Source organism: Loxodonta africana, chromosome 16, assembly GCF_030014295.1.
Source record: "Loxodonta africana isolate mLoxAfr1 chromosome 16, mLoxAfr1.hap2, whole genome shotgun sequence".
Lineage (NCBI taxonomy): Eukaryota > Metazoa > Chordata > Mammalia > Proboscidea > Elephantidae > Loxodonta > Loxodonta africana.
The window spans coordinates 70,810,363-70,827,781 of record NC_087357.1 but is presented as its reverse complement, the minus strand read 5'-3'; the positions used below and the strand labels follow the sequence as shown (position 1 = coordinate 70,827,781).

At 36.5% G+C, this 17,419-nt stretch overlaps 1 protein-coding gene across 3 annotated transcripts in view; it reads left to right on the top strand.

The window, feature by feature from the left end:
* MICU1 (mitochondrial calcium uptake 1) overlaps positions 1–17,419 on the top strand; it is a 269,106-nt gene that overhangs the window by 40,282 nt on the left and 211,405 nt on the right. For all 3 annotated transcript variants that reach the window (XM_023547062.2, XM_064269703.1, XM_003408889.4), the window contains exon 3: positions 10,346–10,508. In XM_023547062.2, the coding sequence (XP_023402830.1) occupies positions 10,346–10,508 (163 nt within the window). The remainder of the gene's footprint in view (positions 1–10,345; positions 10,509–17,419) is intronic.

The following is a 17,419-nucleotide window of genomic DNA, read 5'->3' as shown; positions in this document are numbered from 1 at the left end:
CTGAGCAAGGTAGGGAGCTGATAGCTGCACCCGAGTGCCTAGGTGGGAGGCATGTCCCTGTCGCCTAGAGCATGTAGGTTGGTGGGTTTTGCAGCCAGACTTTGGGCACCCAGTGCTGTTGGCTGTAAGGACTGGGAGACACCACTTATTCTCAGACTCTAGTCATGGGTGACTAGGTGAATTGGGTGAAACCACCAGTCCTCAGGCCCCTGATGTTGGTGAGTGAGGACCTGGCTTAATGGGTAGGGTGCTATCAAATGTCACAAATCGGCCACTCCCTCTTTGGTGTTGCAGTTGAAAATAGGCTTCAGGTATATATCCTGTTGTACTATGCTAATGAGAGCTTACACTGTTGAATGGGCCCCCACAGGTCTATGCAGGGGTGAAAGGCATTCGAAGTCTGTGGATCCGTTAATGCCTGTGCCTAGGCAAAGGGGCAGTGCCTTCCCTGAGTTCTGGCTTAGGGGCCATGGCAGTTTTTCAAAATCACAAGACTAGATTGGGCGTGGTTAGCCCTCAGCTCCCAGCTTAGGGGAGCTGGCGGCCTTCTTTTTTTGTTTGTTTATTTGTTCCCTCCCCAAAGCTGGGAGACTGGGTGGGGCACAGCAGGTCCCACTTCTGGCCTGGGGGTGTGGCAACTGCTGAACACTGCTGAACTGGCCCTGGAGCAGAGCATGGAGGGGGTAGATAAAGGGAAGAAACTTCTCTCTTACGGAAGTCCCATAGGGGAGAGGGTTGTTTTGATCCCATGTAGTAGGTTAGATGCTTGCACTTAACCTTTCTAAGATGCAGCACCACTTCCCCCTGGCTCTGGAGGCTTACACAGACTCTCCGCAGCTCAGTTTCTCCCAGGGTGGCAAAACACGTCCCAAGTGCTACTGCTTGCGTCAGCCTGTATACACCAGAGGATCCAGCTTGCAGGGCGCCAGCTAGGTCAGGTCTGGCACTTCTTTGCTGCTTCTGAACTGTCCCCCTCTCCCCCTGCCACTCAGTCCGACTCCTCAACTTTGTCTTTGATGTTCAGGGCTTCTAGATTGTCATATATAGTCAATTCACTTGTTTTTTGGGGTTTTTTGTTGTAAGAGGGACCATAGGAAGCATCTGACTATTCTGCCATCTTGGCCCCACCTATTTTCATGTCCTCTCTTGTGAAATGTCTATTCAAATTCCCCATATAAAAAAAAAAAAAAATGAGTTGTTTGTCTTCTCATTGAGCTATAAGAGTTCTTTATATCTTTGGATATAACTCCTTTGTCAAATATGTATTTATTATGAATATTTTCTCCCAGTCAATGGTTTGCCTTTTCACTTCCTTAACAGTATTTTTCAAAAAGCAGAAGTTTTCAGTTTTTTTTTTTTAATTGTGCTTTAGGTGAAATTTCACAGCTCAAGTTAATTTCTCATACAAAAATTTATACACGATTGTTTTGTGACATTAGTTGTAATCCCTGTAACGTGACAGCACATTCCCTCTTTCCATCTTGGGTTTCTTTTGTCCGTTCAACCAGTTCCTGTCCATTTCTGCCTTCTCATCCTGCCTCCAGACAGGAGCTGCCAATTTGGTCTTGTGTTTATCTGCTTGAACTAAGAAACACAGTTTTCGTGAATATTATTATATGTTTTATAGTCTATTCTAATCTTTGTTGAAGAGTGGGCTTCAGGAATGGCTTTAGTTCTGGGTTAACAGAGCATCTAGGGGCCATGGCTTTGGGGGTTCCTCCAGTCTCAGTGAGACCATTAAGTCTGGTCTCTTTATGTGGATTTGAGTTCTGCTGCACACTCTTCTCCCACTCTGTCAGGGACTCTGTTGTGTTCCCTGTCAGGGCAGTCAGTGATGGTAGCTGGGCACCATCTAGTTCTTCTGGTCTCAGGCTGATGTAGTCTCTGGCTTATGTGGCCCTTTTGTCTCTTGGGCTAATATTTTCCTTGTGTCTTTGGTGTTCTTCATTCTCCTTTGCTCCAAGTGGGTTGGGACCAGTTGATCCATCTTAGGTGGCAACTTGCTAGCTTTTAAGACTCCAGACGCCACTCATCAAAGTAGAATACAGAACATTTTCTTGATAAAATTTGTTATGCCAGTTGACCTAGATGTCCCCTGAAACCATGGTCCCCAGAACCCAGCCGCAGCTACTCTGTCCGTCAAAGTATTTGGCTGTATTCAGGAAACTTCTTAGCTTTTACTTTAGTCCAGTTGTGCTGAAAGTAGTTGTTAATTTTGATGAAATCCAGTTTATCGATTTTTCTCTTACATAGTTAGTGCTTTTCGTCTCTTGTCTAGGAAATCTTTGTGTATTCCAAGATGTAAAAGTTTCTTCTCATGTTTTCTCTTATAAGTTTTAGCTTTTATGTCTAGAATCAATTTTTAGTTAATTTTTATGTTTGGTGTAAGGCAGAGCTTGAGGTCCCCGCCCCCTCATGTAGATATCCAGTTATTCCAGCATCATTTGTTGAAAGACTGTCGTTTTACCACTGACTTATGCTATTGCTTTTGTTGAAAATTAATTGACGGTATATTCTGGTCCTTTAATCTATGTGTCTTTTGTTAAGCCAGTGCAATATTCTTGATTACTATGACTGTATAAAAAAAATATTGTCAGTCTTAAAAACATGTCATTTAAGTCCTCAAAGTTTATTGTTCTTTTGCAAGTTTTTTAATTTAATTTAGATCCTTGCATTTCCACATAAATTTTATAGTCAGCTTGTCATTTTATACAGAGGGGTCTGTTGGGACTTTGAATGGGAATGTATTAAATACAGTAGATTAATTTGGGAAAAATCATCATTTTAACAATATTGAGTCTTTTACTACATAAACATTGTGTACTTTTCCATGTATTTAGATCTTTTTGACTTCTTTCAGCAATGTTTTATGGTTTTCAGTTTACAGATCTTGCACTTAATATTGTTAAATTTATTCTTTTTTTGGCAACAGCTTTATTGAGGTATAATTTACATACCATACACTTTACCCACTTAAAGTGGATAATGTAGTGGTTTTTAGTATATTCACAGAGTTGTGCAACTGTTACCACATATTTCAGAACATTTTCATCACCCCCAAAAGAACTCCCATATCCGCTAGCATTTATCCCAGTTACTTCACAGCCTAGCCAACCACTACTCTGCTTCCTGTCTGTGTAGATTGGTCTATTCTGGACATTTTATATAAATTGAATCATACAATATATGGTCTTCTGTGTCTGGTGTCGTTTACTTAGCATATTTTCAAAGTTCTTCCATGGTGTAGCAGGAATCATTACTTCATTCCTTTTTATTACCAGTAGCATTCCTTTTTATGGATACTGTATTTTGCACAAATAACACGTGCCTTATTTTTTTTTCTACATGTCTGCCAACCACTCCCTCTCCCCACGAGGTATTTTCATAAGCATTGCTGTGCTAATTTTTTTTACATTTCTGTAAAAAAATTAGCATGGTACACTTATGAAGATACCTTGGGGGAGGGAGTGGTTGGCAAACAAACATAGGAGGTGTGTGTTATTTACATTGAAATATGGTATACCAGATTTTATTTATCCATTCATCAGTTGATGAGCATTTGGGTTGTTTAAACTTTCTGGCTATTATGAATAATGCTGTTACGTCAAATTTTTGTGTGGACATATGATTTCATTTCGCTTGAGTATATACCTAAAAGTGGAATTGCTAGGTCATGACCTTTTGAGGAACTGCCAGTATGTTTTCCATTCACACCAGCAGTTAATGAGGGTTCCAATTTCTCCACATCCCCACCAACATTTGTTATGTTCTGTCCTTTATGTTCTGTCCTTTTGAGTATAGCCATCCTGGTGAGTATGAAGTGGTATCTCAGTGTGGTTTTGAGTTACATTTCCCTGATGGCAAATGATGTCAAGCATGTTTTCATGTGCTTTTTGGACATTCGTTTATCTTCTTTGGAGAAAGGGCTACTTAGATCCTTTGCCCATTTTTCAAAAATGAGCTATTTGTGTTTTTATTATTGAGTTTGAAGAGCAAATTTATTCTTTAGCAGTTTATGTTGATGCTATTACAGATGGTACTGTTTTTAACATTTCATTGTTAGTAAATAGAAAGCCCACTGATTTTTTTTTTTAAATACAGACCTTGAATCCTGTGAACTTTCTAAATTCACGTATTAGCTCTAGTACTTTTTTTTTTTTTTTTTTTTGTTCCTCAGGCTTTTCTATGTACACATTCCTGGTGTCTGAAAAAAAACAAGATAGTTTTACATCTTCCATTCCAATCTATAAGCCCTTTCATCCCTCTGTTCCATATTGCATTAGCAAGGATCTCCAGTTTAATGTAGAATAGAAGTGGTGAGATTGGACGTCTTTGCCTTGCTCCCATTTTTAAGAGGAAAGTGTTCAGTTTGAAGACGTTCTCTTCTATTCCTTATTTGCTGAGAGTTTCTTTTAGTTAGTGAATTTTGTCAAATGCTTTCTCTATATTTATTGAGATGTTTATGGTTGTTATGATTTTCCTTCCTTTTATTATTACCTCCCAAGATAATGTATCTAGTGGACATTTATTCAAACCTTAGTTAAAGTTAATATTTGAAGGTATTATAATAGGCAGCAAAGCCTCAGGGAAGCTAAGAAATTTGCACTTCATGTGGGAAATCTTTATTTCTATTTACTAAAGATGATATAAATCTAGAATAAAGTAAAAATAAAATGATAGCAGCTAATTATCTTTGGCACAGTGGTTACAAGCTCAGCTGCTAACCAAAAGGTCAGTAGTTTGAATCTACCAGCTGCTCCTTGGAAACCCTGTGGGGCAGTTCTACTCTGTCCTATAGGGTCGCCATGAGTTGGAATCAGGTCAGTGGCAACAGGAAAAAATTGTCCTTATTCATTGAATGTCTGTGTTTTCTTAGCGCTGCTGTAGATTGAGTTTACAGATTGCACAATCTGTCCACAGTAGGCTCTTAATAAATGATTTTAATGAATCAATAAGACATCCACATCTACCTAACCAATAAAATTTTGCTGCAGTCAGACTACTTTAGCCTCTTTTCTTCTGATATGCTTTGCTATTGGTTAAATAGTTTTTGGTTTTGTTTTTTTCCTTTTTCTTTGTTGCAGGACAAAAAATTTTTTTCTTCTTTCCACTTGTCTAGGACGAATCATCATTATCTTCATTATTATCGTATTAATTTGTCATGTAGAACATGAACAACTGTATTAATACATGTATGTATTTATGTTATACTTCATCTTGATTTATAATCTGGTTAAATGTAAGCAAATTAGGGGTGGGGCAGTCTGTCTGCATTTCTGTTTGAAAGTAATTTGAAATTATATCCCTACAAAATTCTAATAGCTGTAGTTTTACCAATATTTGTTGTTATAATCTAAGTTATTGTTACACCTCAAATTTCAAGCTATCTCAAATAGTAGTGGGATGAAGAAAAAATAAATAGAAGAAAAGTGATGCCAGTACAAAGCACAACAGCAGTATGGGATTTATTGTGAAGTGCCCTGGGCTGATTGTTTTAAAGCAAGTTTAAATTTTAACGTTGAATGAGCCATTTCAAGGCCCTGCACTCAAATCTTTGCTGTTCTGAAGTTTATTCCATTTGCTTTGCATTAATATTTTGATGAACTTGATCTCAAAATCTAGTGATACCTCTCTTTAATAGTCTGGATATTTTGTACCTCCTTCCCTTTCACATGAAAAACATGTAACTCTTAATAATGTATGATGTTAATAACAGGTGATTTACCTTGAGCAATTCATTCTTTTAATTGAGGTGAAATTCACATAGCATGCAATCAACTGTTATAAAATGTGTAATTCTGTGGCATTTAGTGCATTCGCAATGTTGTGGAACCACCACTTCTGTTTAGTTTAAAAACTTTTCATCACCCCAGAAAAACACTCTAACCTCTAAAGTAATCACTCCCCATTCTTCCTTCCTCCCACCCCGTGGTAACCACTAATCTGCTTTCTGTGTCTGGATTCGCCTATTCTGGACATTTCATATAGGTGGAATTTTGCAATACGTGGTCTTTTGTGACACATGTTTCACTTAGCATGATGTTTTCAAGATTTATCCATATCATAGCATGTATTAGAACTTCATTCCTTTTTATGGCTCAGTAATATTCCTTTGTGTGCATATACCACAGTTTGTTTATTGATTCATCCATTCATGGGCATTTGGGTTGTTTCTGTCTGTTGGCTATTATGAATAATGTTGCTATAAACATTCATGGTATACAGTTTCTGTGTGGACGTATGTTTTCATTTCTCTTGGACGTATATCTAGGAGTGGAATTTCTAGGTCATATGGTCATTCTATATTTAACTCTTTGAGGAACTGCCAGAATGTTTTCCACAACAGCTTCCCTGTTTTACATTCCCATCAGCAGTATATGAGCATTCCTGTTTCTCTACGTTCTTGCCAACACTAGTAATTTTTCTTTTTTTGGATTAAAGTCATCATAGTGGGCATGAAATGGTATCATGTTGTGGTTTGGGTTTGCATTCTTTAATGGCAATGATGTTGAACATCTTTTCATGTGCTTGTTGGCCATTTGTATATCATCTTTGAGTAAATGTCCTATTCAAGTCTTTCGCCCACTTAAAAAAAAAATTTTTTTTTAATTGTTGGGTTGTAAGAGTTCTTAATATATTCTGGATATTAAACCCTTATCAGATATAAAAAACAAACAAAACATATCACATATATGCAAAACATATCAGATATATGATTTGCAAATATTTTCTCCCTTTCTTTTCGCATTGTTGAAACTATAGTGCTTTATTATACACAGAAGAAAAAGTCCCATTAATGGGCTTTGTCAGCTGCAGAAACTTCGTTTTCATAAAGTGTATGCAGTATTTTAGTCTGTAGTAATTGTGCAAAGCACAGGTGATTTTATACCCTGGTAGTCCCACTGGACTTCCTAGGTAATTATATTTTTTATCTTTTAAGATTACTATTGTGTATAATAATCTGAATGAGCCTGTCTCTCCAGTTTTCATGGAGGCAGTTTACCCTGTGACCTCAATTTTCTGATGGATCTAAGAAGAGTTTTTGATTTTCAGTTTTTGTAGAGATGGGAGTGATGACTTCCAAGCTTTTTACATGCCATACCAGAAACTTCAAGACCACATATTTTGTGATTCCATTTATATGAAGAACAAAAAAGTTAGCCATTGAAAGCCCTATGGAGTTCAGTTCTGTTTTGGCACACATAGGATCACCATGAGTCGAAATCGGCTTGACGGCAACTGTTTTTGTTTTTGTCTTGGTTATTGAGAAATGACTCTGAAAATATTAGGAAAGTCAGATACCATTATGTTATTCATTATAGTCATAAACTGAAATCAGATTTACCTGTGCTCCCTCTGACAATTCTGTGGTAATTTCTAAAAGGCTCAATACTTGGTTGATTAAAAAAGAGGCAGATTATCTGGCACAAGAACTATCTGAAAATTTTAAAAACAAGCAACTTATGGCATTATATTAGGAAAGGGATTTTTTTTTCCTTCTTTAATCTCTGTTTGTAGGAGAGATGTCTAACACAAACTACATCCTTGTAAAAACTTTAAATCACACGCAAAGATAAAAATCAATATTAAGCCAACAGTTGAAAAAGAAAAAATAACCCGTTGAAACTGCTAGGTAGTTCCAACTGGATTATAAATTCCCTAGAGAAAGAAATTTTATTTTCTTCATCTTTACATCCTTTAACATCTAACTCGTTGCCTTTTCCATAGTGAGTCCTCAGTATTTGTTTGCCGTATTGAACAGGACTTGAACGAGATGAATTGTGTGTCGATCCAGAATAGGATAGGATTGCTAAAAGTAAAGTTGATAAAAATATTCCTGTATTTTAGTTTTCTTTGTGTTCTTCCTGTCTGTATGTTTTGAAGCTCAGTTAAAGAGGATGAACATAAAACATGGTTTTACAAGGTTGGCATAGTAAATTAATTTCTTACCCACACTTGTAATCCATATGGCTGTGAAAATGGTTGTTTCCCTATGATACAATTTAAGGAACATTTGAAAAATATTAGTAGCAAAAAGTATTGACATATGTTTTATAGTTGATTTTAGGAGGCTCCTAGAGAAGCTTCAAGTTTATAGACAAAATGATGATTTGTAAGTTAGAGAACAACTGGTGAGTAAATCATCTTGTATTAAAAAAAAAATGGTAAAGAGAAAAGTTAATGACAGATGGAAAGTAGAAAGGAATAGAAAATTGATGGAAAATAGGAAAATATATTTTTAAATTTATCTGTAAGTGAAATATTTGTAGACACACACATAAAAACAGACTATTCCGTTATATCAGATAGATGCATAGTAGTTATGGAGTAAACAACTCTGCAGTGTCTTTGTCATCATACTGAGGTTATTAAACTGTCAGCCCTGGGGGAAGGTCCTTTTCTCTTTTCAACTTCTGTACCTTCGTTCCTTGGCAGTCTTCATGGGGCGTGGCACCTATTTTCTGTATTATTAGACTTTTTTTTAGATCAAGCATGTTGCTCTTTTGCAATTTAGATAAATCATTATAAATTTCAAAGTAGTTATTTAAAAAGTTAAAAAGTATATAGCACTGTGTTTTATTAAGAACTTTAAATCTCACTTCTTAGGAAAAAGTTTTTTCCTGGTCATTTAACAACTCAAAAAAGAGGTTGAAAAAAGTTAAAAAAAATTAACTCACAAATCTTGTATCTCTGTCTCTTGATAAGATGACTCATATTTATTTTAGGATATCTTTTCTTTTCTTTTTAATCACTGTTTTCCAACAGTTTGATTATGAGATGTTTCAGTGTGGTTTACTTTGTGTCTATTCTGCTTGGATTAATGACATTCTTCAGTTGGTGAATTTATTGTTTTCATCAAATTTGGACAATTTTTTGCCATTATTGCTTCATAAATTTTTCCTGTCCCTCCCCTTCCCTGCACACATTCTGGAACTTCATTCATTCATGTGCTAGACCATTTCATATTGTCCCACGTGTCTCCGAGCTTCTGCCTGTGTTTTCTTTAGCCTTTTTTCTCTCTGTGCTTCAGTTTTGGTAGTTTTTACTGCTGTGTCTTCATGGTTACTGATCTTTTTTTCTACAGTATCTTATCTGCTAAGCCTATCTAGTGATTTTTACTTTTACTTTAGACATTGCATTTTTCATCTCTAAAAGTATTATCTTTTTCTTCTTTATGTTCTTGTTCTCCTTTAAATATTTTAACAATTTTATAATCACCCTGAAAGACCTTTTCTGCAAATTCTGTCATCTCTAGCATTTCTGGGTCTGTTTCTGTTGGGTATAGCTTGATTCTATTTAGCTGTTTAGCTTGAGTCCCACTTTCAATAGCCCTTTATCATTTAGATACACAGGGCTCGTAAGAGGAGAATAAAACAGTGATGTGGACCGGTATATCACTTGGTCAAGAGTGAAAGGAGGTTTGAACTAAGGTCAAAAGCTTGCTTTTGAACCAGATTTGAAAAGAACCTAAGTCAATGTGGTATTTTCTTGTTGCTTTGTAAAAAATTGTTTATTTTTAGCTTTTAGCTTTTTGGACATCAGTAATAGTTTTTGCTTACAAATTCAAATAAGTCTTTGTCTTTGTTAGTGTTTAGAAAATGTTATTTGCAAGTAAATAAAATAAAGAAAAACTGACATATCTTCTGTAAATAGTTATATGGAAAGAATACATTAAGAATTTTTTTCATCTTTCAGTACCTTAATCTCAGTATACTTTTTTCCAACCCATTTTCTGGTCAACATAGACAAGGACTTCCCTTGGCATTGCCTCATCAGTGGCAGACGCGTCGCATGCTTTCTCTGTAAGGCACTGGTTTATAAGGCACTCTGGAAACTCAAAAGAAAAAGAGTGAAGGATCTAGTCTCTTGTTAATTACTTTGTCTATTAGGTTAAGCTGTATGATATTGCTAGTATTTGACAGTTTTTGATCCATAAAAAAAAAGCCATGTCATTTGATTCAACCTAGTAGTTGGAAAGCAAAGTAGATTCTAGGAAAAACATAAGGAACCAAACAGAACACTCAATTGCAGGTTGCTTCTCAGACACTAAATAATGTAGGAGTTTAAAGGAGTAGAGGCATTACCTTGATGGAAGAAGTTGGAAAAATCTTCAGTGAATAAATTGCCAGTTTCAATCTCTGATCAGCCAGAGAGGCTTCTACTGAATTGTCAGTTTTTGCTTGCTGTTGATAATCGAATGCACCTGGAAAGCTCCGATGTCTTCTTGTGGAAGCGCTGACAAATACCATTGCCGTTGTTCCTGCTGAATTGTATCTGAGAATACTTATTTAGTTAATTTGACGGACCTTTGTGATTAATCCAGATTTCTTCTTTGCACATCCAGGGCCCATGCAGAATCTCCACCATCAGTAAACAACCTAAAGACTGAACGGAAGAATAAAGATGAAGGAGGAGTTTGTAACGAAGAAAAAAAGGCTGCAGATACTGGTCTTGAGGCGTACCCAGAGGAGAAAAAGAAGAAACGTTCTGGATTCAGAGACAGAAAAGTATGGAACACAATCTTATAATTAATCAGAACTATAGTTAATTGTAAAGTAGAATAATGCAGTTGAGTCTCTTTTCCCAGTTGTAAAGGCAGAATAAAATCTCTTTGGAAACATATGTATATTGCCACAAACGAAATCGCTTTGAGGGCAGCATACGTTTCAAATGACTGTCATCGTTTTCTGTCTTTAACACAGCATGCTCTTATGTAATGCCTTTACCTCGGAAAACTTTCACTTCCACTATGACGATGGCTAGGATATTCCCAAATCCATATCTGATGGAGGTGAATTTGAACGAAAGTTGTAGATCTCAAGTTAATCAGTCGTTAAATACCCTAGTGTTTCTATAAAGATACATTTATTTATTTATTCTCTTGCTCTGAGCGAATTAGAAGAGAGTTCCACTTTACCTTTGCAAGCAGTTTTATTTACAGTCAACTTTCCATTTTGCAAACTGGAGCTAAAATAACCCAAATTTAAATATTTAGTCTTGAACCTACTTTCTGTATCTCCTCTTGCCTCCTGCTCAGTAAATGACCATGTTTCATATTCACAGAAAAATCAAAGTTATCAGTCTAATCCCCTTAATTTCAAACTCTGATAGCTGTAGAGTCTATGTATGAAATAATTCTTATTTCTTTCACTAAAGTCTCAGAGAAAGAGCTGTCTTTTCTCTGTTCAAGGCTAATCACCCCACATGTCAATCCCATTCTGTCTCCTCAAGAACTTTTTCTATCACTTATTCTTTTTGTCTTCTGTTTTTTTTACTTATTCTTTTGCATAGTCTATATGTAATGATGTTCTATTTTAAAGATTCTTCTATCTTTACTTTCTGGAGAAACCATGTTTTGATTATGCATTTTTCCTGGCTATTATCCCATTCACTTTCTCTGCATGACCAAGCTCCTCTGGTCTCTACATGCTGTCCTCCATGTCCTCACTTTTCATTTATACTTCTGTTTTTGTTCTTTTATGTTCTCTTCTTTTTATGTAATATTTTAAATATTCAGAAAAAATGGTGAGTAATATAATGAACATTTGTTAATACCACTCAGCTCTGTCAAGTTTTAACATTTTGCTGCATTTGCTTCAGATTTTTAAAAAGTGAATATAAAAAATACAGCTAAAACTGTTTGGGTTTTGGTTTATGTATGTATGTAGGCATGTTTGTGTATAGGTATGTGTATGTGAAGTATATATGTGTGTATGTATATGTATGTGTGCATATATATTCATATATATAATAAAGAACATACAGGGCACAGTTACAGATATTTCTTAGCAATAACCAAACACCTGGTGGGATTAGTTTTCTGGGTTTGAAGGCTTAGGACCATGTCTCGTGGGAAAACTCAGTCAATTGGCATAAAGTCTTTTGTTCATAAAGTCTTTCTTCTACATCCTAGTTTGGCGCGTACTGTCTGGGGTATTAAAAGCTTATGAGCAGCCATCTGAAAAACAACTATTGATCTCTAGTTGTTTGGAGCAAAAGAGAGAGAAGGAAACCAAAGACTCAGAGAAGAAACTAGTCTACAGGAGTAATAGCCTACACAAACCATGGTCTTATCTACCCGGAGACCAGAAGAACAAGATGGTACCTGGCTACCATTACCTACGGTTCTGATCAGGGCCACAATAGATGGACCCTGAGAGAATGAGAGAAAAATGTGGAACAGAATCTCGGATTCTTAAAAAATCTAGACTTACTGCACCAGTTGAGACTGGAGGACTCCCTGAGACAATTGTCCTGAGATACTCTTTAAACCTTGAACTGAAATTAGCCCCTGAGGTTACCTTTTAGCTAAATAACAGATTGGCTCACAAAATAAAGATTATCACCTGCAAGTACTGTGCTTCTTTAAAAAATCATCTCTACAAGACCAAATGGTCAACAATTACTTTAGAACAAAGATGAGAAGATAAGGGGGCAGGGAAATTAGGTTAATGGAAACAGAACAACCAGAACAGAAGTAAAGAGAATGTCGACGCATTGTAAAGAATGTAACCAGTGTCACCGAACAATTTGTTTAGAAGTTGTTGAATGAGAACCTAAACTACTGTGTAAATCCTTGTCGAAAACAAAATAAATGTTATTTAAAAAAAAAAAATGCTTAGGTCAAAGAGTTGGGTCAGTCATACCACTTCATTCAGAGCATACTATTATCCTTAGTCTATGTGTGCTTCTCCCTTTTTGTTTTGTTTCATTTTTTTTTTAATTCTACCTTATTAAACCTCATGTCTTCAATTCTGAAATATTCTCACATATTGCTTCAGTATTGCTTTGCTGCTAATCTCTTTAGTCTTTTCTTTTGGAACTACCGTTATATGTCTGTTGGATCCTCACAACGTATCTTGCGTATTTCTTAACTCATCTTTCATGCTTTTTCTCATTACTTCTTTATGTTACATTCAGGATCAGTTCTTTAGTTAGTATCTTGTAGTTCAATAACTCCCTTTTTACAGTATTCTAGAATTGATGCCATATATTTGTTTATTTCAATGATAATATTTTTAGTTTCCAGTATTTCTAATTTCCTTTTACTTAACAATATCTGTGTGTGTGCACGCATGTGTGTATGTGAGCACACACATGTTTAAGTGTGTTTTCCTTTCAGATCTTTTAGGATTCTAAACATACTTATTTAAAAACCATTCTTAGGTTGGTTCGTTTTCTTTTTATCATAAGTGAATCCATCCCCTGCTTACTGTGCCTGTCTAGCATTTTGTGCTTACCTAGCATTTTTTTTCTTAAGTATTTTAGAATTTTGGTGTACAGGCTCATTTCATATGGGAGCTTGTTGAGCTTTTTATTTTGTTTTATTCTTACTTTTTCCTACTTAGTGGTTTTGTGGCTGCTTTCACTCACCTGTGAGGCTTGTTTGTCAAGAATTAAGTCTCATATTGGCAGCTCTGGGCTGGCATCCCATTGTATTAAAGATCCAGTCACTGAGGCCACAAGCAGTTTGGCCCAGATTCTGGGGGCAAAGCTATGGATTATTTCACTTGATGCCTTAGGTATAGAGTTTCATATGAGCATTATCTCTATGCAGCAACTGGCAAAAAGTTCTTCACTCTCTTTTCATGGTTAAGAGAAGCTCTGCACCAGCTCCTGGTTTTATGCAGTGAACTTGGCTTAGGGCCCATCCCTCATTTTGGACACACTCATGGCCCATTATTTTATAAACTCTGAAGCCGTGACCTGGTTTGCCTATTTTCAGACTGGGGTAATAAAGACACAAAAGTTTAGTTCTTCCAACCACAGTATGTTTCTATTCAGTCCATGACACACAGAGATAATTATCTTTGCTTTGAACTTGTTATGGCTTTTTAATTTTCCCGTTTTATGTTTTATCAATCTTTGGTGTATTTTTGGAGTACAGAGAGCTTAAAACTGAAAATTATGACTCGATTGGAAGTCTCAGTCATTTCTGTACTTTTCAGATATAAAGTTGCTCTTTGAATTGTGAGATTCAATTCCAGAAAGTGTTGCTGCCTCTTAGACTCTTGCTCAGTAAAGACCTCCTTGTTGATTATTTTTACATTTCTGGCAGCTTTGCCTGCACTGTTGTTTCTGAGCTCTCAGTTTGTTTGAGGCAGAGTTTAGTGGCATCTTCATTTTAAAAATGGAAATTACTTAAATAAATAAATGACTATTTTTAGTTATTTTATTTTAAAAGGCCAAATTATTTCATTGGCAGTTGTAAATAATTTAAATTGGTTGATAGGAAAACATGAATACAAAAGATGTAAAACACGCCAAACAAAATGCTAAGAAAACTGATCAGGTGACTGGAAACCCATATGAGTTTACTTAAGACATAAGTGAATAAGGATAGGGAAAGGAAAGACTAACATTGAGCATTTTCTGTTTGCCAGGCACGGTATATATATGTGTGTGTGTGTATTTATATTTGTGTGTATACATGCACATATATATAAAATTTCTTCTAATCTTTGATAGATGAAGAAACTGAAGCTTGGAACAATTAAGTAACTTGTCTAAAGTCAAACAGCTGGTCACTGATATCTCTATAACTCCAAACTCCTTGCTTATTCCATTGCATTCTTCGAACATAAAATGTTTTTGGGTTTTGTTTTTTTTTTTAATAGTACTTTAGATGAAGATTTGCAGGGCAAAGTAGCTTCATATTAAACAGTTGGTATATATATTGTTTCATGACATTGGTTAACAACCCCACGTCATGTCAACCCTTTCCCTTCTCGATGCTGGGTTCCCTATTACCAGCTTTCCTGTCCCCTCTTCCCTTCTAGTCCTTGCCCTGGGCTGATGTGCCCCTTTAGTTTCATTTTAACATAACATGTTTTAGTTATAAGGCTTTGTTCATGGTGTGCCATAGGTCAGTTAATGTCATGCTTTCAGCCTGGGTTCCTGAAGGATCTTATGGCTACCTGCAAACCTGAAACACCCACTCTGGACTGTACTTGAATGAGAAATATACTTTCATTTTATTTGAGCCATTGCATTTTGGGGTCTATTTGTAATAGCAATTTAATCTACAATAATTAATATACTTGTTTTAAAAGAGGCCAAGAATCAAGGTGATTAGGCCTCAGAGATTTTTCAACATGGGCAAAAATATAGAAGAAATTTTCATAAACATGCTTTTACTATCAGTAAGATACTGTCAATGGAAAAACATGTTCTTAGATATGTCGGTCCTGATTTTCAGTGACATTTAAGAATGTTCGTATAGGAGCTCTTGTTATGTGTAATTAATTTCACTGCCAAAAACTAATTTGCTTTTTTTAACCTGATGAGATTGGTGTCACTGAACCTGGACTTTAAGAGATCATCCTGTGACACCTGGTCATTATTCATGGCCACAGATTGACTAGAGAAAAAAAGAGGATAAATGTTGGGTTACAGATGAGGTGTTATACGCCACCTTTTGAGAGAAAGTGTGTAAGACACAAAGTACATTTACGAAATCTTTCTGCCTGTTACCTTTTCCAAGGTCTGCCCCCGCCACCCGCATTCCAAGTCTTATGTATTATTTCCGACATCAGGGCCCACAGGAATTCACTGTCACTATTGATGTTCAGTGCCTACGTCTGTGAATTCATTGGTTAATTCACTCCCTTTGCTTTTGCAAAATGATGATATTCTAAGCTTATCATACCTTTTTCATTTATTAATTGGAACGGTTTACAGAGACACTTCTTACCTACTATTTGGTTACAACTACTATTTAGCTACTCTTTGGTACAGTTAATATAGGAAACATAATACCTGAAATTTGATCAAACTGAGCCCTGGAGTTTTGTTGAAGAAAACCGTCTTAATGTAATTATTTTCATGAAAATTTTAAGTAAATGATTGAATGAATTATTGTGATTCCCTTAGTAAATCTTTTCTCCAGACTAAACATCTGAAAATTCTTCAGCAGTTTTTTTAATATATCTTAGCCTTTAAGCTTTTGTTATCTTGGATGCTGTATTCTGAACCTTTGTATAATAATTTGTTAGTGTTCTTTTAAGGAACCCTAGTGGCGCAGTGATTAAGTGCTCAGCTGCGAACCGAAAGGTTGGTGATTCGAACACAACAGCCACCCCACAGGAGAAAGATGTGGCACTCTGATTCTGTAAAGATTATAGACTTGGGAACCCTGTGAGGCTGTTCTACTCTGTCCTATAGAGTCGCTATGAGTTGAGATCAACTCCAAGGTAACAGGTTTGGAGTGTTCCTTTTAAAGTCACCATTTAAAAGGAGACAGCTCCATATCAATTGATATGGAACGATCTTCAAGTTATATTGCTAAGTAAAAAAAAAAAGCAAAATATTTACTATGAAGTTTGTCTAGACTAAATTATATTAGTGTGGGAGCACATAATGACTATTACTTTGACCTGTTGTTTCAAACTAAAACTCTTTAGCCATGTAAAATGATTGGTTTATATTAATGATACAGTAAAATGTACATGTAATGGCCCAAATTGTGGCCAGATTAATAATATTCAGCAGCATATGATGATATTCAGTGATTCTTGTAACAGTAAACTTATCTGATTTTCAGTCTTAAAATTATTCTTTTTTCAAAAATTTTTCATCGTGCTTTAAGTGCAAGTTTACAAATCAAGTCAGTCTCTCACACAAAAACTTGTATACCTCTTGCTACATACTCCCAGTTGCTCTCCCCCTAATGAAACAGCCCACTCCCTCCCTCCACTCTTCTCTTTTCGTGCCCATTTCACCAGCTTCTAACCGCCTCTACCCTCTCACCACCCCTCCAGGGAGGAAATGCCAACATAGTCTCAAGTGTCCACCTGATCCAAGAAGCTCACTCCTCACCAGCATCCCTCTCCAACCCATGGTCCAGTCCAATCCCTGTCTGAAGAGTTGGCTTTGGGAATGGTTCCTGTCCTGGGCCAACAGAAGGTCTGGGGCCCATGACCACTGGGGTCCTTCTAGTCTCAGTCAGACCATTAAGTCTGGTCTCTTTATGAGAATTTGGGGTCTGCATCCCATTGCTCTCCTGCTCCCTCAGGGGTTCTCTGTTGTGTTCCCTGTCAGGGCAGTCACTGGGTGTAGCTGGGCACCATCTAGTTCTTCTGGTCTCAGGCTGATGTAGCCTCTGGTTTATGTGGCCCTTTCTGCATCTTGGGCTCATAATTACCTTGTGTCCTTGGTGTTCTTCATTCTCCTTTGATCCAGGTGGATTGAGACCAATTGATGCATCTTAGATGGCCGCTTGCTAGCATTTAAGACCCCAGACGCCACTCTCCAAAGTGGGATGCAGAATGTTTTCTTAATAGATTTTATTATGCCAATCGACTTAGATGTCCCCTGAAACCATGGTTCCCAGACCCCCGCCCCTGCTATGCTGGCCTTTGAAGCATTCAGTTTATTCAGGAAACTTCTTTGTTTTTGGTTTAGTCCAGTTGTGTTGACC